Below are 27,286 nucleotides of genomic sequence, written 5' to 3' on the forward strand. Positions count from 1 at the left end.
AGGTTTACCCTGTTTCTTTTGTTTCTGCCAAATGATTTTTTTTTAACGTGGAGTAGGAGAATTAGTAACTCAACTGATTTTGAAAATATGAACATGAAACTGTATAGTTGTTTCAATAGCTAGAAATTGAACTTGTATTGACTCTTCTATTTAAATACAATGAAAACTAATGTCAGCTGTTCAATGCCGTGGTTCGTGTTTGAAAACAACACATCACAACACCTTCTAATAAGAATATATGGTCTTTTGCTTTTCTTTGGTGCTATTTAGTATTTACAGCAATAGAAGGAGTACAAAAAGCGTTGTTAGACCTCTTTAATATTTAAGTTCAGAGTCTGAAATGTAGCCTTTTTTTATTTTTTTATTAAGTCTGTATTGAATTTGGATATATGCTATTTGGCCTTTAAGGATAGCCTCCTGGCACTGATTATTTATTTTACTTTTTAAAGGCTATGATTAAAAGTTTCATGGATGTCTACCAACTTGCAAGCTCCAGAGTTGGCATGTTAGAGAGAGAAATAGCATCTCATCGGCTTCACATTGCAGCCCTGAAGTCCGAGCTCCAAACGGCTTGTCTCCGTGAAAGTGAAAGCTTACAATTGGTAAGTCTGCTCTTCAAGTCATTTTTATCATTTGGATATACAGTTTCCGAAACAGCATCTCTCTTCATGTTGCATAGTTCCTATAGGGAAATACATAATATTTCATTATAAATATAATAAAGCAATAAAAATAGTATCAACAAGAAATCTTTTGAGACTTCTTCAGAAGTGAAGTGGGATAGTAGAAGTTAACACTAGGATTAATTTTACTACTGTATCTTGTACAAAGACCTGTTCATTGCTGCTATAGCTGAATAAGTACTACATTGTGATTTCTCTGTCTTTGGGAGTACAGCCAATAGTTTGGACCTAAAGAATTTAACTGTCTAAAGATATAGCATCCCATTAAACCAGAATGAAATTAATTGTGCATATAACTAAAATGTTAATTAGGATACATGACTGTTTTTTAGACAGCTGTGCTTATGAATAATACATCTCACTAAATAAAAATACTATGATTCAGTTACAAGGTTAAAATCCAATTTCAGAAATCATTTCTTGTCTAAAATGTTGCTTCCTACAAAGATACTTGGACTTGTTTAAGGCTAATAAGGTGATTCTTCAGATCCAGGGGGATTATTGAATGCAGATGCATTTGTGTCACACACATAAATATGTAGCCAAGTATGTCTACAATGAAACTGTGTAGGGTATGCAAGTTGCATATTCTTGATGTGTTTCTTCTCCACCTTTCTCTCCTTTTTCACACAAGATAAAGGAGAGTGCTTTGGAGTTTGTTTGAGATTCTTTTTTGTTTTTCTCTCCTTTCCCATTTCTTTTCTTTTACTTTTGTGAAGCAGAAGACCACAAGGAAAACAGAGATTGTTTATTTCTCTTTTTGAAACAGAATATCTGTAAGAGTGTGATCACTAAAGAAAATGACATGAACACATCAGTAAACAGACATCCAAAGGCTGTGTCTGTGACTTTGTGTCCCAAAGAACTGCATTAATTTCTTGACATGCTTCTAAGTTGGATCAGCATAAAGAGAGATTAGGACAAACTGAATTTCAGTTTTAAGATCTTTAGGCGATAGTTGTTGGATGAAAGCATTTTTTCATTGTGACTCTGCACAACCTTTGTAAGAAACTCACTGAAATTACTTCACTGAGATTACTTCTCATCTCCTCCAGCCAGCCTTCCTTTATCTTTTGTTTTCTAGTAGGTTTACATGTGTCCTGCTGAGCCTGTGTGCAGCCTAATTGGGTTGCTCCTTGGTCTGCATGTTATGATTGTTTTTGTTCTTTAAATCAAGATGACCACTCCTGTACTAAGGATTGGGAAGTCTGCCAAACGTGCTGCAGTGAGGTTTGCTTTCATTTGGATTGAGAGTGCTTTTAGCAGAGGTTATGAAAGTGGTGTCTTTGAAGGGCTGTGCTGTGGCTTGGTATGTCACAATGAAAACAAACAAACAAACAAATACCTCCCGCCCCGCAGCTCTCTGATGCCTGTGATTAAATGCAACCCTTTTGTAAGCAATTTGTGTCTGCCTACAGTATCAGTGTAAAGATGATACTATTCATATTGTAGTACAGCCTGTCACCTCTGCTTTACGAAAAAAAGTTTTTCCTTTGAGATGCAATTTAATTTTAATTGTAACCTAAGCGTAAATATTAATAGAAGATACTGTACAATTTTAAGGAAAAGATAAAAAATTCAGAGTGATATTTTCTCAAGTTTTCTCAAGTTTCTTTAAAGAATGACAAATGTTTACGGTCTATTTTGTAATATTTGTGTTTTCTGTAAAGCTTGTCCCTAACATTTGTAAAAGTTGCCTCAACTGTGAGTTTTAATAGCCTTAGTCATCACAGCTTTCCAGAGTGGCTTTTACCTTTTAAAACTTCAACCCATATTGTTTTATGTCATTTTTGAGGGGGAAGTTTTGCACTGATTTTCTTCCTACACGGAAGAAAAAAAACCTTAATTTTTTTTCTTATAATGTGAGCACTTTCTTTGATTATTTTAAAGGAAAGAGGATGATATCTTTTCCCAGACATCTATCAGGTTTCAAATTTCTATATACTTTGTTGCTTTCAGTTCATTGTGTTTAATCACATGCACGGTAACCCTTGTTAGGCTGGCAAAAGTTTTCAGGCAGGAGGCAAGCACTCAGTGCCAGGACTGTCTTAGTTGGTTTATGCTCTCTGTCAGTTTACAGAAATTGTATGATGTGACAAGAACAATAGAGCAATATTCTTCTGTTTAGTACTGAAAAATTTTTGGAAAGTCCTTCATATGTATGCCAAGTGTGGTCTCTTCCCTTGTTAAGTCTGGTTTTATTTTATTGTGTCCTGTCTGTTTCTTGATGTTTTTCGCACTAGTTGCATATGGTTCCATGCCCTCCCAACTGTCCATTGCATCCAAGTCTGCGCCATTCATCGGCACTGGTCTCTTTATTGTTCAGAAGATATTATTTTTCTAACTGACCTCTTTATATTGATATATAAAGACCTTACCAAGTGGGGCACGCGTGTCTTTGCCAACAGGTTGGCCAGCCTCGTAAAGAGGGCTTTAAACTAGGCAAGATGGGGGAAGGGGAGTGGTATAGTGGCAGGGGAGTCAGTAAAACACCGCTCAAGTCAGGATGCCTCCAGCAGGTGCATGCAGCCAGGGGAGACAGCATGGGACATGGCTATGGAGGCTCCTCTTGCACCTCTCCTGGGAAGCTCGCATGCTTGACTGGCTCTCTGAAATGCCTGTATACCAATGCACGCAGCATGGGGAATAAACAGGAAGAGTTAGAGATCTGTGTGCAGTCACAGGGCCATGATCTCATTGCAGTGACAGAGACATGGTGGGATAGTTCACATGACTGGGATGCTGTCATGGATGGCTATGTGCTTTTTAGGAAAGACGGGCCAGGAAGGCGAGGTGGTGGAGTTGCTCTTTATGTGAGGGAGCAACTAGAATGTATGGAGCTCTGCCTCGGGGTGGATGAAGAGCAAGTTGAGAGCCTATGGGTAAGGATTCAAGGGCAGGGTAACATGGGTGACACTGTTGTGGGGGTTTACTACAGGCCACCTGACCAGGAGGAAGTCATCGATGAGGCCTTCTACCGACAGCTGGAAGTAGCCTCACGTTCACAGGCCCTGGTTCTCATGGGGGACTTCAACCACCCTGACATCTGCTGGGGAGACAGCACAGCTAGGCACAAACAGTCAAAGAGGTTCCTGCAGAGGACTGATGATAATTTCTTGACCCAGGTGGTGGAGACGCCAACGAGGAGAGGTGCAATGTTAGACCTTGTACTAATGAACAAAGAAGGTCTAGTTGGAGATGTGAAGGTTGGGGGCAGCCTTGGCTGCAGTGACCATGAGATGGTGGAGTTCAGGATCCTACGAGGAGGGAGCAGGGCAATGAGTAGGATTGCAACTTGAGGAGAGCTAACTTTGGCCTCTTGAGGGACCTACTTAGGGGAATCTCCTGGGGTAGGGCCCTAGAAGGAAGAGGGGTCCAAGAAAGCTGGTTAATATTCAAGCATCACCTCCTCCAGGCTCAAGATTGGTGCATCCCTCTGAGTAAGAAGTCAAGCAAAGCGGGCAGGAGACCTGCATGGATGAGCAAGGAACTCCTGGCAAAACTCCAACAGAAGAAGGAAGTCTACAGAATGTGGGAAAGGGGACAGGCCACTTGGGAGGAATACAGGGACGTTGTCAGAGTGTGCAAGGATACAACAAGGAAGGCTAAGGCCCGTTTGGAATTAAACCTGGCAAGGGATGTCAAGGACAACAAGAAGGCCTTCTTCAAATACATCAAGAGCAAAAGGAAGACTAGGGAACGCGTGGGCCCGCTGCTGAATGGGGCGGGTGCCCTGGTGACGAAGGATACAGACAAGGCAGAGTTTCTGAATGCCTTCTTTGCTTCAGTCTTCACTGGTAAGGCCAGTCCTCAGGAATTCCAGACCTTGGAGACAGGAGAGGAAGTCTGGAGAAAGGAAGACTCTCCCTTGGTGGAGCAGGATCAGGTTAGAGATCTTTTGTCCAAACTTGACACCCACAAATCCATGGGCCCTGATGGGATGCTTCCACGAGAGCTGAGGGAGCTGTTGGATGCTATCGCTAGGCCACTCCCCATCATCTTTGAAAGGTCAAGGAGATCAGGAGAGGTGCCTGAGGACTGGAAGAAAGCCAATGTCACCCCAGTCTTCCAAAAGGGCAAGAAGGAGGACACGGAGAACTCCAGGCCTGTCAGCCTCACCTCCATCCCGGGAAAGGTGATGGAACAGCTCATGCTGGAGGTCATCCACTAAGCACGTGGAGGACAAGAAGGTGACCAGGAGTAGCCAGCACGGATTCACCAAGGGGGTGAAATCATGCTTGACCAATGTGATAGCCTTCTATGATGGAATGACTGGCTGGGTAGATGAGGGCAGAGCAGTGGATGTTGTCTCCCCGGACTTCAGCAAGGCTTTGGACACTGTTTCCCAGCACATCCTCCTAGGTAAGCTCAGGAAGTGTGGGCTAGATGAGTGGACAGTGAGGTGGATTGAGAACTGGCTGGATGGCCGAGCTCAGAGGGTTGTGGTGAATGACGCAGAGTCTCGTTGGAGGCCTGTGGCTAGTGGTGTCCCCCAGGGGTCAGTGCTGGGTCCAGTCTTCTTCAATATATTCATCAGTGACCTGGAGGAAGGGACAGAGTGCACCTTCAGCAAGTTTGCTGATGATACTAAACTGGGGGGAGAGGCTAACACACCAGAAGGGTGTGCTGCCATTCAGAGGGACCTGGACAGGCTGGAGAGCTGGGCGGAGAGGAACCTCATGGAGTTCAACAAAGGCAAGGGCAAGGTCCTGCGCCTAGGAAGGAATAACCCCCTGCACCAGTCCAGGCTGGGGGTTGGCCTGCTGGAAAGGAGCTCTGCAGAGAAGGACCTGGGAGTGCTGGTGAACAACAAGTTAAACATGAGCCAGCAGTGTGCCCTTGTGGCCAAGAAGGCCAAGGGGATCCTGGGGTGCATTAGGCAGAGCGTTGCCAGCAGGTCGAGGGAGGTGATCCTGCCCCTCTACTCAGCCCTGGGTAGGCCACACCTGGAGTACTGTGTCCCGTGCTGGGCTCCCCAGTACAAGAGAGACATGGCACTCCTGCAGAGAGTCCAGCGGAGGGCTACCAAGATGATTAGAGGGCTGGAGCACCTCTCCTCTGAAGAAAGACTGCAAGAGCTGGGCCTGTTCAGCCTGGAGAAGAGAAGATTGAGAGGCGATCTCATCAATGTGTACCAGTATCTGAAGAGAGGGTGTCAAGAGGATGGGGCCAGTCTCTTCTCCGTGGTGCCCAGTGATAGGACAAGAGGCAAGGGGCACAAACTGAACCACAGGCAGTTCCGTCTGAACGTGAGGAAAAACTTCTTTGCTGTGAGGGTGACAGGGCCTTGGCACAGGTTGCCCAGCGAGGTAGTGGAGTCTCCTTCGCTGGAGATATTCAAAACCCGTCTGGATGTGATCCTGGGCAAAGTGCTCTAGAGGACCCTGCCTGAGCAGGGAGGTTGGACTAGATGATCTCCAGAGGTCCCTTCCAACCTAAACATTTCTGTGATTCTGTGGTATCTGATAACTACATCATCTTTCTTTCTATTCACACCACCTTATCCACTGCTTCTGCTTAGGGTTTTGCTGATTATTGTAAAAACAAAACTGATTCCATAAGGCATTATTAGTGGTCGTGAATCCTTATCTTCAGTCTAAGCCTCTGAAGTGACATCTCCATCCTCCAATCTACTTCCAGCCTTACTGCTTTCCTTGTAGTCAATAGTGTTTAAATTCTGAGATTGTTGTCTGTGCTTATGCTAATACCAGCTGAGAAGAACAGGAAGGGATATGATCATGACAAACAGAGGTGACGTAAACAATGGTTAGGGAGAAGAGAATAATTATGTGGGGTGAAAGGGAGTCATGGTAGTCTACATGGTAGAATGTATTCTATAGCTTTATTAGTGTCTGGCTCCGTCGTCTGTCTCTGGTGATTCTTCGGCTCTGCAGCCCTTTATCTGCCTTTCTCTAGTATATTTTTCATTCTTGCAACTCTTTCACGTTCAATACAGCTAAAATACAGCTTAATATTTTTTTTTTCCAAGACCAACATTTTTCCATTGTTTCCTGTTGTCTGTATCTCCTTTCTTGTCTGTTTTGTGATTTCTCTTCCATTTTTTTCCTTTATCAAAAAGTCCTGCAGCATCCATTATGTTTCTGAAATTTCTTTTTCTTTTATTCCTGTTATGAAAATGTTGAAATTTCATAAAAGTCTTTCTTTCTCAAGTACAGCAATTTTGCTTTGTTGTATTTCCCTGCTTTTTTAAAGTTGCTTCTTCTGAAATCCAACTGCCACAATCACGATTCTGACCTCCATAACTTGTTGCATCCCCGCATTGAGGGCTGTGTCCATAGCTGGTAGAGCTCTAGTTCAGCTAATAAGATGCCATTGATATGGCCATGTATAGACTTGGCTATGATGGTATAGGTTGCTGAAGTAAGAGCAGAGAAGCCAGCTATCAGTCTCATGAAATAAGATGGAGAATTTCATTAGCACTGAATTCATCATTGGACTGCCACTGCCATTTTCTCCATGAAATTTAAGAAACTCTATTACCCTTACAGATGTCTTTATATTTTGTGCATATCTCTGTCCTAATGTCTTATTCTTTAGGAAAGCTTAGTGCGCTTAGATGAGCTTAGTGAAAGAAATTCACCAATAGTACTTGCACACGTAATTTTGAATCTGTGTAAAGTATATAACTAGTGAAGATATCTCCTGAAATGTTCTTCTATTTCTTTTTGTCCTGCCTATTTATTGTTTAGCAACATCTAGTAATGTAGACATCACAGACTGGACTGTTCTTCAAGGTTTCCTATTAAAGGTTAACACTTGTCAGTTTAACAGTACTGGTCTATGCTGCTTTGATCCATTTTATTTCTCCTTCAAATACATTAGCTTATTACTGTGCTTATGCTTCTGTTCAGAGTTGCGGTAACAAATAGTCTTTGGACTGAGAGCTTTTGAGAGCTGTACTATGCAGTAATACAGTCCTAAGCAATTACTTTGTGGTTGCTTCAGGATAACATGTGGCATCTTATAATTCACATGGCAAGCATGTGAATCTATGATATCCATACTGCCAAAGAAGAATCTCTTGCTCCAAGCGCAGCGTTGTGGGGAGTGGATGTAGTGGCGCTGTATTTTCCAGTGTGATCTCTGACGTGTAGGAGGAAGTGACAAAATTCAATTCATATTATAATGAACACTCCAGAAAGTGTTGTTTTCATAGCTTTCAGCCCTGAGGTTTTGTGCGCTGGTGTCAGCACTACTGTCAGAATTTTACGAACTTAAAATATCTTAGTATCGCTTATGGCAGGCAAAAGAACACACTGTTGTTCCATTCCAGGTAGCGAGGTGTTTCTCTGATCCTGAATGTGCTGCATTTTCTCTTCTACAATGTCTACCCATGGGCAAACCAGCATAAGAATAGATAGATGGAAAGCTGTACTTAAGTCACCCAGAACCATTCAGCTGATCTGGTGATACTCCTTCCTCTTTTGCTTTAACTTCAGAATGGAAGGAGAGTAGAAAATAAGTGGGCAAAGAGAGTAACGTGTAAAGATGATGAAGAAAGAAAAGCCTTGTGTGCACTGGAGAAACGAAAAGCCAAAAGAAAACCTTTTAACTGAAGGGGAGGGAGAGAAAGTGAGTCTCAGATGGGTGAGAGAGGAGTGAAGTGAAGGTCTGGAAGAAGACCGGAGTTCTCAAGCTAACCCTTAAAAAAACTGTTGTCTTTGGATGCTTATCCTAACCTGTGTTGAAAATCAAACTACTCTTTGCTTTTTGTGGCTTTGCATCATCCATATGTTTTTATTCCCCACAGTTGTGGCTGTATCTGTCCTTTGTCTGAAAATGCCTAATGGTGTCATGTAGAGTACTGAAAAGCCAAGGACTGTAGGTTTTAGTAAGGTGACAGAAGCAAGTGGAGTGATCTAATTTGTGAGAAATCCATATTCATAGCTGAGATACTGGTAACTGAAATATACTTTCATACTTTTTATTGAAGAACTGCCTTAAGCATATGTAAACTTTTCTTCCTACTCAGAGGACCAGCAGTCAGCCCTTAACTTTCATGAGGTACTTGAACCTGGGTAATGGAGGGGGAAGGGAGAAAAGAAATGTTTTAAACTCAAACCTGTCAGGTAACTACAACACTGACAAGTTTCTTCGCGCGTTAGCCACGCTGGTCAGAGTAGTACTTGTACATGTATTTCTTCCAAGTTCTTGTTTTCCATGTCAGCAGCCTCAATCAGTGTATCAAGGCTGTGAGACCCACTTCTAACAGGGTACCATATGTGGTGTCTTACATTTAGAATTATGAAGAAGGAGCTGGAGAGAAGGAAAGAAAAAAATTGTTTGCCTTTTAACTTGCTATACGGGAGAAAAGCACTCACTCCGTAGATGTAAGTGTTAAATGTCAGGGAATGTCTTTCATGGGCAGGAGCCATATCTCTTGTGTTAGAGCATGGAATGACTGATGTAGCTGGGAGAATTCTTCCCAGATGTTGCAAGAGCAGATAGGTCCTGGATGAAAACTACTTGGCTTTTCCACTACTTCATACGAGCCTGATGCGCAGTTGAACTGAGAAGATTTTTTGAAAGTTTTGGAATTGAACTGTTTTTTGAAAGATTTGGAATTGGTTCTGGGGAGCAATTTGGGTGTAAGAGGTATTAGTTCTTAATTTTGCCTCAGAAAATAATTAAGCTTATTATTTTCATTGTTACCTCTTTTCTTGTAGTGTTTTTTTGGCAGTAGTTCAGGATAGAATTCAGTAAGATGTGGACTTCAAATAACTGTAACTTTTGCTCAGCACTCTTAATTACCAGTGCATGTTTTATTTCATGTGAAACACAGGAATGTTCTTAAAGTGATAATAAGTAAAGAAAAACATGACAGGTGCAAATGGAATGTTTCCTTACTATTGACATGATAATAAACATGAAAGACTGACATATCAGTATGGGCAAAAATAGAGAGCCTATTAGAAATATTAACTTTACTTGAATCTTCTATCAGGATAAATCCAGAAAGCAGTAATATCTTCCAGAGAGTTTTTTTTTTTAATTGAAATGTTTGCATTTCTTACTTGATTGTAAACAATTGGCCATCAATTGCCAGCCTTACAGCATAGGCAAGGAATGCAGATATGAGTGTAAATACCTTGTCATGTGGTATTGCTTACGTAAGTAATAGTTGTAACCAAACAGTCTAAATCATATAATTTAAACTGTTTGGTTCTTAAATATAGTAGTGACAATAAATATGATAATTTGAAACCAGTATTATAATATGACTTGGGGCACGGTGTTCAAAATCAGTTATGGTAATCCAAAAATACGTTTACTTTTTTGTAAAGAATATTTCCTTTTCTGTGCAAAACGTTTCTGATGTCAATATTCTAGGTGGGTGAACTTTTAACTTGTCAGACTGTTGTAACATATTTGAAAATTACGGTAATTTGATTAAAATGTTGCCTATAAGGCAAAAGGCTCAGTTAATAGAACCCATATGTAATTAAAATGCAGAACTAAATGTAATCAGACTCCAGTGACTGGTGCCTTCGTATTGATAGTTTTACAATGGCCTCTGGGGTTGAAAGTTTATGTTAAAACTACTAATGTAGCTGTGCTCCAGAAAATGAGCAAGACAGTTCAGCCATTTCAAGTATGACAATGTGGGGAAGTGATAGTCGCATACACCAAAAAATCTGATCCTCTGAATTTCAGGGGGATCTCTCATTGGCAGGTGGTAGAAACACAAGACTGCTTGAATGTGCTAGTCAGAGAACGGCACTCAGCAGCAGCACTGTTATATAAACATCCCTAAATGAAGGATCATGCTGTGAGCAAGTGATGGCGTATTTTTTTTTAAATACTGTAGTTATTTAATTTGTGCGAATTCACATTTGAATCATCTGAAAGTTATAGACACAACAGTATGTACCAAGCCACAAAAAAACTTTTAAAAAAAGTTTCTGAACTTTGAAAAAAAAAAAATTATTTTCTCTGGACAGTTTTAAGAGTCGACATCCTGTGTTAGAGTTCTCTAATCATCACCAGCACAATTTACAATCAGAACACACAGAGAGCCAGTTCAGACCAGCTCATCTGTTGACTTTGGCAGAAGCCCTTAATCTCACTGTGTGCAGCTGCCACTTGAGAGATGGGGACTCGGCAGAGAGCCGAAGGAGGGTGGGATACAGGGTTGGTCAAGGCATGAATACATAGGCCTGCTTCATTTCAACAGTCGTACACTGCTTTTTTTATAGTCTTTTCATTTTACTGCCTTTTTTTTTAACCTGAAATTAAATGAGGACCTCTCATGAGCCACTGCGCTCCAGGCATAAGAAATTGTAATGTCTGGCTTCCAGAAACTGTCCCGTCAAAATGTGCTTCTGATTAGGTGGCTTAATTACAGCTGTGAAAACAATGTTGATTTAGGCCTCAAGATTCCAGTGCATGTCAGCCGTTATTAGCTAGCCTTGGACTGAAGCCACCATTTTAAGACTCTGTACCACTAAAGTCACACACTGCCTGACAACTTTTTATTTAGGCAGAAATGTTGCCAGAAGCAACACATTTTATGCAAAATATTTTTCATTGCACAAATTTCAAATGTGACACTATTGATGGACATAAAATGGGTAGTTACGATTGGACTTCACCAAGTCCAAAGCCTAACTTTTGCAAAAAAGAAAAAAAACCTGTTCAAAATAGTTTTTATAAACTTTGACTGACATAATGCTTAATTTTAATTCCTTTAATTCAGTTTTATTCCAAATCCAGCATGTTGGTTTAACCACCCAATTTTATTGCATCTAAATTTTCCTGACAGTTTCATTTGCTGTTGGGAAATAAAATTGCCATTTTTGCAACATGGGAAATAATGGCTAGTTTCAAAACCAATATGTTTGAAACTTCCTTTGCCTGAAGCAGGTTAAGGCACACACTCAATTTACTTTAGGGGAAAAAAGCTCATTAAATAGTTTTTAATATTTTAATATAATTTAAGTAACTGCTTTCACAGTGGGAAAGCTTATTAGGTCCATGTATTTACACCTGCAGAGAGGTAAATGTTTGGGTAATTAGGTGGTTTCCAATACTTCAGCTTTTCAGAGTAGCTGCAGAGTTAATATTATAAATACTGTAAATGGACACAATGCATTCATTGCATTTAAACATTGCATTTCCACTGACAGTGGTTTGCTTTCAGGTGCTTAAGAAAGAAGTTTAATTGCTTTCCTTTGTTTTGTCTGTTTTTAAAGTCTCCTTAATGACATGAAATTGGCCAAGGAATGTGAGTGTATGTGTGTGGGTGTTAGCTCAAGGCAGAGGCCTGTGCTTTGGAAAAGCAAGATCTGCATTCTCACTTCACAGTTGCCATGAAATTCCAAATGTCCATGCTGTGCAGTTTAATGGAAACCATGAAGTTCCTAAATGACCGCAGGTTTGTTCCAATGCTAAGCACAAAACAAATCTTTCAAGTCATTGGCTGAGTTGCAAAAAAGGAGGGTCATGTCTTCAGGAAGCTAATCTCTTTTCCCTTTTTCGTTCATGGTTTGCATTTCTATGGCATTAGAAATGTGTTTCTAGTGAGGTACTGGAACTACCAGCTCACAAACAAGGGTCCTTAGTTCCCAGGACTGAAAATAAGTTGGAACCTTAACCTCTTGGAACCTAAAGTTGTATTCTCTTACGTTAAATGCTCAGGCCGGTGCAATAGTTATACCTCCTAGAGTAACTAATTGGAAATTAGTTTGGAGAGACTAATGATTTGGATAAGGGAACAAGTCTAAAGTGTAGATTCAAGTTTGCTCTTTAGAAAAACATCATACATTCATTCACTGTCTGCAACAGATTAACAGAGAAAAAGGAAGTGAATGCTTATACTTCATTTTGTTCAGCTTTTGAAGGAAAAAGATAGGAAGAGCTAGACTTTTATTTTATTTTCTTTGCAGAATGGTACTTGGAGTTTCCTGGAGTTGAATGTTTCAGAAAGGGCGCGTGGCAGTGGAGGGCAACTTGAAGTCGGGAGACAACTGTGTGATGTTTTCTTTATCAGACGTTTTTGCAGTAGTCTTGCAACACGTTTCATTAATACTGTACAATGAGTTTTATTCACCAACTGCAACATGGTAGTATACGTTTACTTACTCTTTTCCACATGGCTTCATTCCTCTTTGCCTTCCTCCCACGCCTCTCAAAGCGACATTTTCAGCACATCAAAACAGAAGAAATTTTTGTATATTATTACCTGTACTGCTAATGCTGCAGTAGAAATGAAAGCATTGAGAGTGCTAGACAGGCTGTTATTTTGAGAACTGGATATGAGAGACCAGGACATTTAACCCTGAGAAAAAGTTTTTACAGAAGAACAGAGCTAAGGACACAATTTTACTGGCTTTGTAGAAGAAAAGGAATATTTTCTACAAAGGCAGCTGAATTCACTTCTTTCCAGACTCAAGGACTTTTACTCAGGCCATAAGGTGCTTCCTCCTCCCTTTTGAAGAAGTTATTTCAAGAAAGGGAGCTGGTAAGCTTCTATTATTCCCTGTTAAACTGTGGGTTAAACATAAAGGGAATGTCTGTTTGTTCTGTGACTGTGAATCTGCTGAGAAATTTTTGGAAAGGATTAAAGCATAGCTGTGCTTGAATGAGTCCAGCTCAGATACTTAAATGGCATATAAATCCACGGAATCCAGATTGTCATCTTCCTGATATTTTCTTGCCATCTTTAATTTAGATCATATGAAGTATACTGTTGTGAATAATTTTCTTGTTCTGACACCTGTTTGGTTTTGCGCTTCTGTGCATTTTTAGCTAATTATACAAAGTACCATTCATAAGGAGAAAATTCATCGCTGATCTCCATTCATTAGCTTTGATATGTAGTGTAAGATGTGTACATGCTACCTCTGCATAATGCTTAGGCTTACTGGTATAGGAGAAGGGAAAGATTTTTGCTACCTTTCAGGATGTTTCTTGTTACCCTAGATTATAGCTCATTGTCCAGTGTGCAGAGAAAAAAGACAAGAGAGTAAGACCTAGTGACTGTTTCTAGAAGGAGTGCATGTACCTCTGGCAGCCTCAGTAATGCATGTATATACAGCATGCCCCCATTTATAATGTAGCATGTGTAACACCACATGCATCCATTAAGGGAAAAAAGAAAAAAGTTTAAAAAAAAAGAAGACGAAGAAGAAGTAGTACTGACATTTAACTGAATTGGGCTGGAGAGTCTACTTTAGCATAATAACACATTTTTAAGGAATGGGGAAGTGAATCTTCCCCTCAAAGGACACATTGTTAATGTTTGTACAGCAAAATCTCATGTTTACATGTTTGTATTTCCCTCTGGATGGCAGAGAGACACTGCTCCAGAACCAGAGCATTCAGTGCCAGCAGAATGGCGAGTCTTTCTTCAGAGGAGACAGTTCCTCTCTCTGATGGCTCTGTTTCTCCTGTGGCTTTCTGCTCCTGGTTCACTAACTGGAAGGAAGGGTCATGAGATCACAAGGCTGGATATAATCTCTTCTCTTGGTCCCACAACAGACTTCTTAGCTGTCAGACCACACCTCACTAATAGGAGCAGAGAAGGAAGAGGAGGAGGAGTGGATCCTCCTCTGGGGTGGCAGTGCTTGTCCCCAGACCAAAGGGAGATAATGAGAGAATAAAGAAGGGTGGCTAGAAACCGTAGCAGTTTCCTTTACTCTGTGCGTTTGTGGAATCTGTAGAATCAAGTTATTTCTTGGTTGGTTTGCCTATGCTTTTTATCCTGTGCCTTCTTTCCTACCAGCGTGTATTTTCTCATCCTTTTCTCTTGGGAGGAAAAAAAAAAAAGAAAAACAAACCCTCACATTCTTTTCTATGACATTTTTGCTCCAGAGTAATATGTTTTTGTAGAAATACATGTGCTTACCCACTTCTGTTGCTTGATCTTTTGCATTTTGTACTTTAAGCATAAACCTTAATACCAGACATGGAAAAAAAAAAAACAAAAAACCTTTAAAATATATGAGAGAGTATGATTAAAACATAGGAAATGCAGAATTAGGGCGTGAAGCATGACACTGCTTTAATTCATAGTTTTATTCCTGTAATGCTGACATGATTTAAATGTGTATAGTCAGCAAGTTACATCTTAATGCTTACTTTTATCGGGTTTTACATATTTAAGTGACACTGACTAATATTAACCCAATGTTTATTTATTTATTTTTGTTATTTTTAAATTAAATATAAAAATCTTTCATAGGTGTCTGTGAAACCTACGTTACGTAGTAAAGGCATGGTTTTTCCAGCTGATGATAGTGGGGACCCATTTTCTCCAGAGGCCACGAAGACTCTGTGAAGCCGTTTAGTCAGCTGAATAAATTGGTACTTAAACAAATTTTTGAAATATCAAATGAGTACCTGGTAGGATAGAGAGCTTCATTGTCAGCTAGAAGGATGTTATCATGATGATGATCTTTTTTTTTTTTTTTTTTCAGAAAACTTTTGTTTCCTCCAGTTTACTTATCAGTTAGATTAGATCAAGAGATCCATTACAAGAACTTGGTTTTTGTTGACTTGTTTCAGAAATGCTACCTTTTGGAAGGGAAGGCCTTTTTTTTTTTTGTTAAGGAGTCATTTAGCCTTTTTTTTTTTTTTTTTTTTTTTAATAGAAGGCAAGGTACCTTTTAATACACCTGTTAAAAATATAGGCAAAATAGTATGGCTAATCACCAGCAGTTTCCCTACTGCATGTGATACTAGGAAAGCAAAGTCACATTGGCATGGAAAAATGATACCATTTCATCCTTTTCAAATGGTGCAACTGATTCAATTGCTATAGCTTTTTGGAGAGGGTCCTATGGAACCTTTAAAGCTATATTGCTTTAAGATGCCACTTGTTGAGTCTGCGTGCAAACTCGGACTGTATTGGCCCATAAAAACGTGGTTCATCCATTAAATGTCGTTATAAAGCTGACATTGCAAAACTTTCTTTTGTTAAATTTGTATGCTTGCCTCTATGTTTGAGAAACCTTTTGTCCTATCTAGTTGTTACAGATAAGATTAGTGTGATGAAGTAAGCCCTTGGAGACCAGAGCCACTATCATAAAATAGTTCACTAATTTTCCAGCCTTTGTTGTATACTAAAGGTCTCATTTGTTCATAAAGTGATCAGCTTACGTGATGGTGATAGACTCATGGTAAGGGTCCCTGTTAGTCTTTCAGAGTCTGTGTGACTTCAGATTTTCTTTTATGGGATCTTGTAAATAATTGTAATTTCTTCTGGGTGCCTGGGCATATCTTGTAACTGAATCAGGACTTAGCAAAGCTTCCTGACACTAAAAGTCTTCCAGTTTCATTTTAATCTGAGCATGTCAAAACATCCTATTACTTTAAGAATTTCTAGTCGAATTTAATACCTCACAGAGGTTCACTCTAAGTGACTTTTTAAAAGAACGTAATCTAATCAGGAACTCTGAGTAACAGGAATTTAAGGTATCATTCTGGAACTTAAAAGAAGTACCAAATTACTGAAATGTCCTTGTGTATAAAGATTTTTTAAAGTTATGCTACAACTTCCATGCCGAACAAACCAAAAAGCTGAAGGAGCTTCTCTCAAAGTTTTCTTCTGTGCTCCTCACGAAATTTCTGATACTTTGCATGCCTGCTGAAATTTTGTAATGTTACGTGTGGGGTAGTTTTCTGTTTTTCTAACTCTTCTGTGCTTGCAGAACACAGATTTGGCATATATATACACCAAAAGATGAAATTCCATTAACATTTTTTAGTGTTGATTCATATAAAATATGATTGGTATGCAGGAAATATTAGTTCCATTTGCTTAGTAGACTTACTCAGACTGCATGTTCAGCCTCACAGAAAGTGATGATCTAGTACCTGAACTAAGAGCTGTTCTAAAAGGCTCATTGTACTCTTGAATCTAATAAGTATACAAAGTTCTGTTGAAGTAATTATTAGGTTTTTATTTAATCTCAGTCTGAAGTATAACTGTGTATATAAATTGGGCCAAAACCAATAGAGACAGTAACCTTAGCTCACCCACACTCAAGTTGTTTATAACTGATAAGCTTGATTCCTTGCCCAGTTAATATAATTTGGATCTTGCATTTACAGAAGACCTACATGTTAGCCACCAACTGAAATTGTCTGAAGTATTTTTTCTAGGCCATTAGATATCAACTGATATTTGTAAGTAGTGCTGCAGGAAGGCCAGTTCTCTTCTCTGTCTAGTTTGTGATTTAAAAGCTCGCAAATGGTGGCTGACTCTTAATTTCACAGCACCAAGCATCAGGAATCACATGTCATTACTCTACTAGAGTACCAATGTGAGTAGGATCTGAATTTAGCCCAGTCTGCTGAATATAACTTGTTTTTTTGTTTGCAGGTTCAGATGTGCCAGCAGCACTTAAAAATTCAGTCTTCTCTGTCACTTTAAAATAGCTCTGCACTCCTGATTGCAATCTGATTGAATGAAATGAGCTGATGTAGTTTTCCTGGATGATTTACTAAGTACCTTTTTTAAAAGAACTGTTCTGCTGTGTTCCCTAAATTTCGCTGCTATACAACAACCATTTACAGCTCTCTAATGAATAGGCGCTTCATCAGATATAATATATAATTGGTGGGGGGGAGGAGAAGGAATTCCCTTCTAAAGTTACTTGAACTAAGTTTTGCTGGGTATGAATGAACATCAGAATGTTTGGTTTGGATAAGCAAACAAAAAGTATGAAAAATAACCCAAAACTATTGGGAGCCCAAAGGTACTTCCTCTTGATGAATCTTTCTCTGATGTGTTTTATGCAGAGAGGGAGAGGGATGGAGCCCTGATCAGGATTTTGGCTTGGAGTTTTTAAGGGCTGCACATCTATGCTGGATAATCTAGAAAATGCACACTGCATTGTGCAGTGGTAAGAGGGTGAACCCTTTGTCCTCCTGATATATTGATAATTTCAATAGGCAGCATTCCTTTCAAGAAAATAAGGTTGACGCCAACAATAGCTCACTTTTAAGCGTACAGCGTAATTGTGCCATTTTTTACTCTATCATTCGAGCATCTTTTTAAGTCCACTCAGTTTCATACAGTTATTCTGGATGAGCTGAGTTACAGGGCTGTAGCCTAATACAAATACAGATGTCCTTACTCTACATGCAAATGCTTGTTTTATGAATAACAGATTGCAATCAATCTTTTTTTCAAATAGGTGCAGATAGGTTGTATTAACCATGTCTGTATGCAGTTTGATCTTAATTCTCTTGGCTCCTGAGAGCTAACTTCAATCTACAGTTTGTTATAGGATGTTAAAGGCTATCGGTTCATGAGATGAGCATCACCCTTCCCACTTCAGGATTATGGACTGCACAGGGTTGTATTTTCACAAGCAAGTGGAAAGAAATCATTCTTTGCTCATCTAAAGGTTTTTGGAGAGATCTGCAGTTAAATTCTCCACTAAAAGGCCTTGTATGTCCCTGGCACTTCAGTTTAAGTCTGAGTAATATCATTTTCCTACTTGAAGCCTAAGTGAGATGTTTGCTACATTTTTTTTCATTCCTGTACACTACCCGTTTTAGCATCAGTTAGCTCTTCAAAGGTGTATGAGTTCCAAGTCCTTATGACTTGCTTCTTTTCACCATGGTTCATAAAGATAAGTTGGTTCTATGTCCTTGCTATAAATTCCTATTGAGAGAGGTGCCTGCTTTACACCTCGGTCAATAAGTTTTCTTTTTGGTTCCCTTCCCTCATGCTTATGGCTTTTCTGGAGCATCTGCTTTCTACAAACTGGACGTCTGCTTCTGTTCATAAAGAACAGAAAAATGCTCTTTCAGCGTTTTATAGAGAGAATTTCAATGAGACTAGTCACTGTAAGTATGCTAGGAAAGCACATGGGTGACATAATCCATCTGAACTTGCTGTAGTGCAGCAAGCACACAGAAAGTGAAGGAGTCAATGGATAGTCCTTCAGGTCTTGCCTTTCTGGAGTTCTAATAATTGAATCCCGTAAGGCTACCACAAGGCATTCACTGCAGCTACTCTCATAATCCTACTATCCAGATACCAGTGCTTATCTAGACTGTTCCATCTTTGGTAATAGGACTCTTCATCAAACGGTACTCAAACGTTATCAGTACATATTGACCTACATATAGGTTTTCAAGGCCTTTCTGAATTAATTCATATATTTAATGAAAATACATTTAAGAGTTGTAGTGAGCAAGCTGGAGTATTCTCAGTGCAGCTGTTTGCAAAGAACAGTACACAGGCTTCGTGTTTATTCCTAGTTTTAAATAAGCTATCAGTGGAACCCTAAAATGTTTTTCCCATTTTTTTAGTAAATCTTTTGTTTTGAACGTTATTCCTTAAAAATACTGCACATTTGGCAGAAATGCATAGCAAAAATTAATCTTCTGATGCCTAGAGATTTTTTTAATGCAAGAAAGCTGAATCATAAAGACACTCTCATTGTTCCTAGACCTTTCTCCTTTTTGCTGTAAAATGTTACTATTAGAAATAATTATTTTTTCTGTATTTTCCCCTTGTATCTGATACAATATATCTTTATTAATTATAAAATGATTGAAGTATTTTACTGAATCACTTTAATTTCTTAAATTTTATCGAAATGTTTCTGATGATTAGCTGTGGGATTCCTCTTTAAAATTAGTCTTCAGTGAAAGATACATTAATGCACTGCTGGCAAAGCTCAGGTTTCCTTGTCTAGTTTAGTTACGGGATGACTAAATTGTAGTTGTACCAGTTCTGAGCAAACAGACAAAAAGGAAGGTAGCTAAGCATCTTGCTGTGTGTGAGCAGTTAGAGGGCAAGCAGACACCATGCACCTTGACCACCTATTATGAAGCTTTTTGCTGCAATGTCAAGTGAAAGCGAGTTAATTGGGTGAAGCTGTAGAGCATGTTAGGGGCATGGTAAAGGGTTGCTGTCTGACAGCTGAATGTCAGCAGAAGCTAGTCAAGTGTGGCTGAGAGACAGAGACCTGTCACAAAGTTCATGTGGACTGTAGCACAGTTAGGGAGATGAAATGTGGTTCTGTCTCACTTTCTCCCTCATTGCATTCAAGCACCTTAAGATTTCACACTGTATGTGTCAACCCTTGTTCTCTAAGCTGTTTTCTTCTAACACTTCTACATTCAAATGATTGGACAGAAGATGCTAATGTTTGGCCAAATGAATGTAAATACACTTTTTCCTCTTTTTCTGCTAGAATGGCAGTATACATGCAACTCGAGAAACTTTGAAGGCTTACGTCGGACAGTCACACTTCCTAAGAGTTCAGTTGATGACTGAACACATTTCTCAAGAGAATATGAGGCTTGACGCCTTTAATTGTTAAATATGGAATATTTTCCCACTGCCACTGGCAGGGAAAAGGGCTAAGTGGGGAGGACTACTCCATAGCTGCTTGTGCCTCAGCAGGGTATTGAAATCATGTGCATTTTAGTCTCTGTTTCTAGTCTTTCACTCCTCTTCTTGCTGGAAAAAAGCAAGGCTGTGAAGGCAACCATCCTCTGATGCACATACTGGTCAGAGGCAGTGAGGATCTGTGGGAAAACTCATGTGCTAGGGAGAGGCTTTCCTCGAACTCAGAGGAGCATCAGTTGCAGATGATAACAATCTCATACACTGATGCAAAGCATGGAGAAGTGGCACAACAATTTAGTAAGAGTACAGTATACCCGTCAATGTTGGTTGCAATACACAGGACAAACTAAACAAATGGCTATTCAGGTTAGCTAGTCAGGTTAAAAATAAATCGATAAAAGTTGCCTTTATTCTTGAGAAAGTAGAAGTACACTGGTAAGTAGCATGGGCAAGAAGTCTCTCATTGTGTTGAGACTGTGTTCCATTACTAAGAATTTGGAAACTTGGATCAAAATCAAAATGCAGACCGAGCATTTCACTATGAAAATAGCACACTACATAATTTGCCTAATGTTTTGGTATTACTAAAGTGTGATACCGAGAACTTGACCTGAGAACTGGAAACTTTCATGTGTATTCCAAGGCAGTATTTGGAAGAGAAACACACTAAGCAGGCTGTGTGGCGGATTTTTGCCAAAGTATTTAGGAATTATCAAAATTAGCAATGCAAAATCAAATTCTTAATCATCCAGTCAACAAAACATTGAAAATAAGGTGTTCATCTGTGATGTTCATCTGCGATAATCAACCTGATCACGTGTTCTTCAAACATACCAGGTTTAAGTACGTTTGAAACATACCAGATTTGAATAAAGTAGGAGTTTCTTTTAAGAAAAATAAATACAGTATTAGAAAATTTTTCTTTTAATTGATTTTAATTGGTGTCTTTAGAGAGCGATTCTACTGAACACTATAAATGCTAAAGCACTTTTAAAAGCAGGAAAAAAATTACAACTTCCAGATATTTCAGAATCATTTGTTTGCATAAAACTCCTGACAGTGGAAAAGGGAATTCTTTCATCTTAAAGAAAGCTATTAGAGTTGTTGGTTAGCAGCACCCAAAGAAGACAGTGTGGTGTGTGGCTTAATATGTATTGAGTTGGCAAACCCCTGAATTATTTTCTGGTAGCACATGTTTGTATAATCCAGGCAGGAGTGCTGGCAATTAAAACTTAAACTGAATATCACTGTGTTGCTACTTTGTGCTTGTGTCAGAGCACCAGCTTAGTCTTACTGCCGCAGCATACAGAATTGTGAAATCATTGACAGGGGAAACAAAATCTCCATGTTTGGCTTACATACATTTTTGCTTTGACAGAATTTGCTAACTAGCTTTATATTACAGTGACATCGAGTAGCTCTATTTCCCATTTGAAGCACAAGTTTTTAGCATTTTCCTCAGTCTATTATTTTATTTGCCAGAGATTGAGAAATGGTTTTTGACCTACTTTCAACAACAAAAGATTAAGCAGCATGTTGATCGTCCATGGTAATTGCCATTTTGCAGCAAAAGCAACTCAGTGTTGGGAATAGCAGTCTGATAAGGAGGTTCTGAGTGATCTGAAAGCGTGCGTCTCTTTGTGGGGAAACAACCTTTTTCATAGTAATGCTGCAAAATGTTTATTAAAAACAAGCACTATCTCTGACAGTGGTGCAACATAGAATGAGAGACGGGAGAAGCTGAAAAGCTGGCCATGACTGGCCATTTGGCTTGCTGTTTGTTGGTGTTACTGTGCATGTGTATGTTCTGGAGTTGGGATGAGAGGAAGAGAAGGAATCATTATTGGAAATCAATTATGGAGAATATATTGACTCTTCCCCACTTTCTCTCTGTATTTGTGCTTACCTTGAACTTCTTCCTACTCTTGAGTGGCTGTGCTACAAGCTCTTCAGAGGTTTTAAGGGATGCTGGAATTCAAAAGAAGATACTGGTTTGCTGCTCCTCTGTGTGTTTGCTGACAGGCATCCTTACGTACTAGGTATCGTGGGGTCAGCTGATTTTCAGTAGGTCACCCTTTGTCCGTGCAGTTCAGCAAGTGGTACAACACAGAGAATGTGATCTGCACCCAAGGAACGCCCATAATTGATTCTTGTATTGTATTTATTGTAATTTCACTATTACTCTTTCTGCCCTTTCATTTCATCCCTTACCCTAGTTGTCTTCTATTCTGACTCTTAAGTGGTTTTATCTTTTGTTTACCTCAGTCGAAACGATATATGCAAGCTTGTTATTCACAATTCAGAAATCTTAACTCATGAAGAACCTTACCATTTTTTACTGTTTTTTTTTTTTTTAAATAATATGTTGCATGTTGTACGTGGGAATGTTAAGAAAGTGGAAGGGAAGTTCAAGCTATGGTATTGTGAAATTGAATATTTGAAAGCAATTTAAAGTAACAAAAATTAATGATGGGAAATCCCAAAAGTTGAAGGAGGTATTGTTGTAGCATTCACATAATAGAGGAAAAGGGAAAAGTTGGAGTGAGTTATTATAATAAAGATTATTGTTCAGTAAAATTTTCCTCGCATAAACTTCGAAGGCTGAAACTGTGGTGACTGATTTGCGCTTTCAGCTCTAGTTATAGATTTTATACTGCTACAATTGAGGATAAACAATATACTTCTAATAGTGGATTAAAGTTATCTGTTTGCACCACTATCAAAACATGTGTGTAGTCTTCTAATTCCAAGTGTCAAACTGTGCATATTATTCCATAAGTATTGATATATATAAAAGCAAAATGGGGAGCCTTTGATCACAACGTTGCTTTTGAAGAGACTGACGTTTCAGTAAAACCATACATAAGGGTATGATACATTATAATATTATTATATTCCCTCACAATATCATACGTAGTAAAGGAACACACTATAAATCAGTTTTAACTTTGGTATAACAGCTTATATTTTAATATAATTACAGTATGTAAACTAGTTCCTAAATATGATCATAGGTTAGTCACCAAAGAAAAACAGTAGACTGTAATTGTTTTAGAAACCTTTTTCCGTGTCTATTATTAAAAAATGGCCTAAGTTAAATCTAGTTTAGAGAGCGATTATTTCATAATCTAGACTAACCTTTTATATTTTAGTCTTTAGGAAAGTTTGTTTTATGAAGTTAGACTACCAGAGTTTGAAAAATGACCATGCAACATGACCAATTACGATGTTCCATAAATATTTTTGAGAACCTATTTTGGCTAGATGTATTGTGTCCTAAATATCTATTTACCTGATGAACTGTAACAGTTCAGACGAAATCATTTACAACTTATTGGGTAAATAAAAGTGCTACACTAAAGAGTTATTTGAACAGAGCCCTTATTCCTCTTCTAAAAATTACCTAAATGCATATTTATATGATGGATTATCATCACAGTTTTGGCATATCACTTGAGTTTGTCAGTTTAATATGTGTTTTAGAAAGGTGTCTAAATATAATAATGCTGAATGGGGTCTGTTGGGGAAATTTTAACTGCTTTTAAAATTCCTGCATACAGGTAAGTGTTCAGCCAATGTGTATTGTATCAGTCTCAAGTGCTTTTTTTTTTTTTTTTTTAACTAACCTATAGGATACTATTTTTTTTGATTCGTCAGGAGTGTGTATAATAGTATGGGATCAAAACAGTTCTTATCAATAACAGCCAAGATATTTTTACATCAAGCATATTGCTTATAAGATCCTATTTCCCTTCTGTTCGATGAATAGTATTCTGTTCTTTGTATGAAGTACAATAGAGGATATGGTTAACTAAAACAGAGCTTTTTTCCTCCAACAGAGAGGCTTTTACTGTAACATAGTGTATTGACTTGCTAATCATTAAGTTTCATACTTTTTTTTTTTTTTGGCAACTCTCAAAGGAAATCTGATTTCTTATCCCCTTAGTAAGGTTTTTGATGCCGTATTCTTCAAAAAAAAAAAAAAATCACTACACCTGGAAAAAGTGTAGTGTGAGAGTGTAATTGTAGCAGGTGGTTTTTAATCATTATGATACTCTGATTAATTGAGACACTGAAAGCAATGCAAACCAGTATGTAAAGAGTAGTCTTCAATGTTTGTTACCCAGAGTGAAACCAGTTTATAGCTTATGTCTTAGTCACTTCATTTACTTATACTCAGAAAAATCTTACACAAGTTATTTGCATATTTTACTATTGTCTTATTATTTTCATATGATTAACTTATTTTAGAGAGACTCTTGGCTATGTGGTCAGCTAGGTAAGGCATGCAAACAACAAACTGTTAATTGGTAAAATTGGTGGATGTTATTATTGAGATATCATTTCAGATATGCAGAGATAAATGCAGTAAGGATTGTTTGTGCTTTTAATAGTTCCTGTTCTGCATAGTGTTGAGCAGATAAGCATCTGCCACTTCTGTTGGTTATTTCATCTTTGTAAATCCTGGAGTTTAGCAAAACTCAAGACACTATATCATTTTTAATATCTCCCTGAAATAGTAATGTAAATCTGCTGCCAAATGGGTTCTTCATGAAAGTCTAGCACAACCTAGCTATTTTGAGTAGCTACAAGATAGCTTGTGGTGTATCAGGAAATCAAAAGACTCCATATCAAAGGAAACTGTTGAAGTAGATGTTAGAGGCAGCCATTGATTTTTCTCCAGCAATAGTAACAGAGGAAGGGAGAATCTTGCATGAATATGCGTTTATATGTCTGAATATCTGCATTTATTGAAATATGAGTACACACACACACGCACACACACACACTGTCTCTGTGGATATATATGAGTGTATATTAGACTCTGTGTGTGTGTGTGTGTGTGTGTGTCTGCCTGCATATGTATGTCTGTATACTGTTCCTGAAATGCCAAGGAATGTTTTAAAAAGTGAAATATACAGTAGCAGACTTTCAGTATCTAAATTTTTATCTTTTCCATGCTTGCTTTTTGCATGTGAAATTTTCACGAGTTTTATGGCTTGATGAAATAAATAATTGTAATTTCCACAGCCATATAATGCATTAATTAAAATATCCTAGAAAAGAACAGAAGAGCAGTATGATATAGTGTTTTCTTATTTGTTTATAGATATTTGAGGGAATACAGAGTGCCTTTATTTAGCAATTTAGAAAATTATTGATAGTGATATACTGCTATTATCTATAATCTTTAAAGCTAGGATGCACAGTGTTTTAGTGCTGCCAGTTCTTTAATGTTGAATTTTACCTGGTCTAACTTTTGTAATTGTTTGAATGAATGTCTAGACTCATTGAAATATGAATCATGTTTCCATGTATATGTTCAACATATGTTCTCTTACCACCTTCTAACAGAGTAACATGAAAAGAGTACTAAGCATTTGATTTTAAGTAATGGTAAAATTTATTTAAAATAAAACCTTTCGTGGGTGGCATGGCATATTCTCCCTAATAATAGTGTTGTGGAGCTGGTCGAATAAGTTCGTTTACTTCATTAAAAAAGCACGTAAAAATGATATTGAGGAGGGTTAGAAAATTACTGTAAGTATTTGAAGCATCTCAAATAACATAGGATAAAGCACTTAGTAGCGTAGAATTCACAAGCTAATATCCTTTTCTGCTGCTTATCAAAGGTTAATATAGATTTTCAGGTATCGTATACTTTAAATAAATGTTTGAAACAAGAAACAAATGCTTGCAAATACTTCTGTATACATACACTTGTGTAAGGTGTAATGAAATTATTTTTCTTGCTTGTTTCATTCTGAGTGTAGATTCTGTTTAGTTTGTTTCTTTTTATTGTTGTTATTATTTTTTTTTTACTCCAGGAATCAAGAGACAGTTCAAACATCACCATGGCTTCAAGCTAGGAATTCAGCTGGACCAGAGTTGTATCCCAGATTTTTTTTGCCATTGCAAGCTGAGCTTGACACATCCTACAGTTTTATACACAATAGAGCCAATTCACAGTCTTCAGTCTATGCCTGCAGCCTGAATGTCACATCCAGTCCCAAAAGAACAATGGAAAATGGATTTTAAGACTCTTTGTATCGATAATCTTTTAGAAGGAAAAAATTGTATTAATGTAAAATGATGCAATTAAAGTGCAATTTTGTTGCTACCTTTGAATTGTAGTTCAGCGTATACATTTTTTGACATTAATTTTACATTTTTATGAAAATGTGCATTCAAATGTTCCCATTTCTATGGTCTCATTCCCTGCATACTGAAACAGTTATTTTTTTTAAAGTTTTATTTATTGCCGTTGCTCATTTTTTATGTAATATGTTTTTAAATGTTAAAGAATGACACATTTTGGGTAATTTTCTTCAGACTTAAAAAAAAAAAAATCAATAAGCCATTTTAGTCTCTATCTATCAAAGTTGTTTCATACTTGTCTATTTTAAAGCAGGACTGCAATACTTTAATAGGATTGAGAGAGCTATTTGAAATGTATGCCAATGATTCCTGTCATTTCATGGCAGCCCTGCCATGGTTCACTGAGCCCCCTCTTTTCTCTTGTCAGCTCAACTGAAGACAAGCATTTAGTTGCAAACTTTAAGCAGGTTGTGCAAAACAGAAATGATGTGACTGCTTCTCTTCCTGCACAATAATGTCACTGCTGGTCAATGTGAGAAGGTCAGGTTGCTCCTTGTAAAGCTACATGATACCACTTGCCTATTTGAACAAGTTAAGTTAACTGCTGAATCTGGTCCCTGCAGGCGTTGAAAACGCACCCTTTTATCAAGTCTGCATTTCATAAGAAAGAACAGTTGTGCAGGGAGGATTTCTGATGATATGTTTATGTACTTTATAAGGACAGTTCCCAAACCAGTGTTGCAGGTAATCTGTTTAGTTTAAACTGAAAGACTTTAAAGTAATGGCTGTTTTGACCTTCAAATAGACTCCTTTTTTGTTGTTGTTGGTAGGACCCAAGAGTGACGCCCATCTTTGATGCTGACAGAATTTAAAGCAAGGCCATTGCCCTGCATTTTCTGCCTTGTAGCACACAAAAGTAAAATTGTATGTCAGGCCGAGATGTCGGGGAGCTGACAAGATGCCCCAGTGACATTTCAGCTGGAAAGAGCAAGTGTCTTGCAACCAAGTGGTCAAATATCAAATAATAGGTCAAGCAGGAAGGAGCTGAGTTCTAACCACAAAGAGGTTTCTGGTAACTTACTTGACAAGCTTTTGGGCGCTTTGTGGCTTGACAAAGTGATGTTCTGTTGGGTATCGCTAGACAGACTGTTCTTTATCGCCTTCAGAA

General features: G+C 38.3%; 1 protein-coding gene across 6 annotated transcripts in view; it reads left to right on the forward strand.

Moving 5' to 3' along the window:
* The window catches only part of CCDC171 (coiled-coil domain containing 171), a 162,714-nt gene extending 136,566 nt beyond the window's left edge, over positions 1-26,148 (forward strand). For all 6 annotated transcript variants that reach the window (XM_068927238.1, XM_068927237.1, XM_068927243.1 and 3 more), the window contains 2 exons: positions 450-602; positions 25,848-26,148. In XM_068927238.1, the coding sequence (XP_068783339.1) occupies positions 450-602; positions 25,848-25,889 (195 nt within the window). In that variant the 3' untranslated portion in view covers positions 25,890-26,148. The remainder of the gene's footprint in view (positions 1-449; positions 603-25,847) is intronic.
* Positions 26,149-27,286: the final 1,138 nt, after the last annotated feature.

Source organism: Struthio camelus, chromosome Z (assembly GCF_040807025.1).
Source record: "Struthio camelus isolate bStrCam1 chromosome Z, bStrCam1.hap1, whole genome shotgun sequence".
NCBI lineage: Eukaryota > Metazoa > Chordata > Aves > Struthioniformes > Struthionidae > Struthio > Struthio camelus.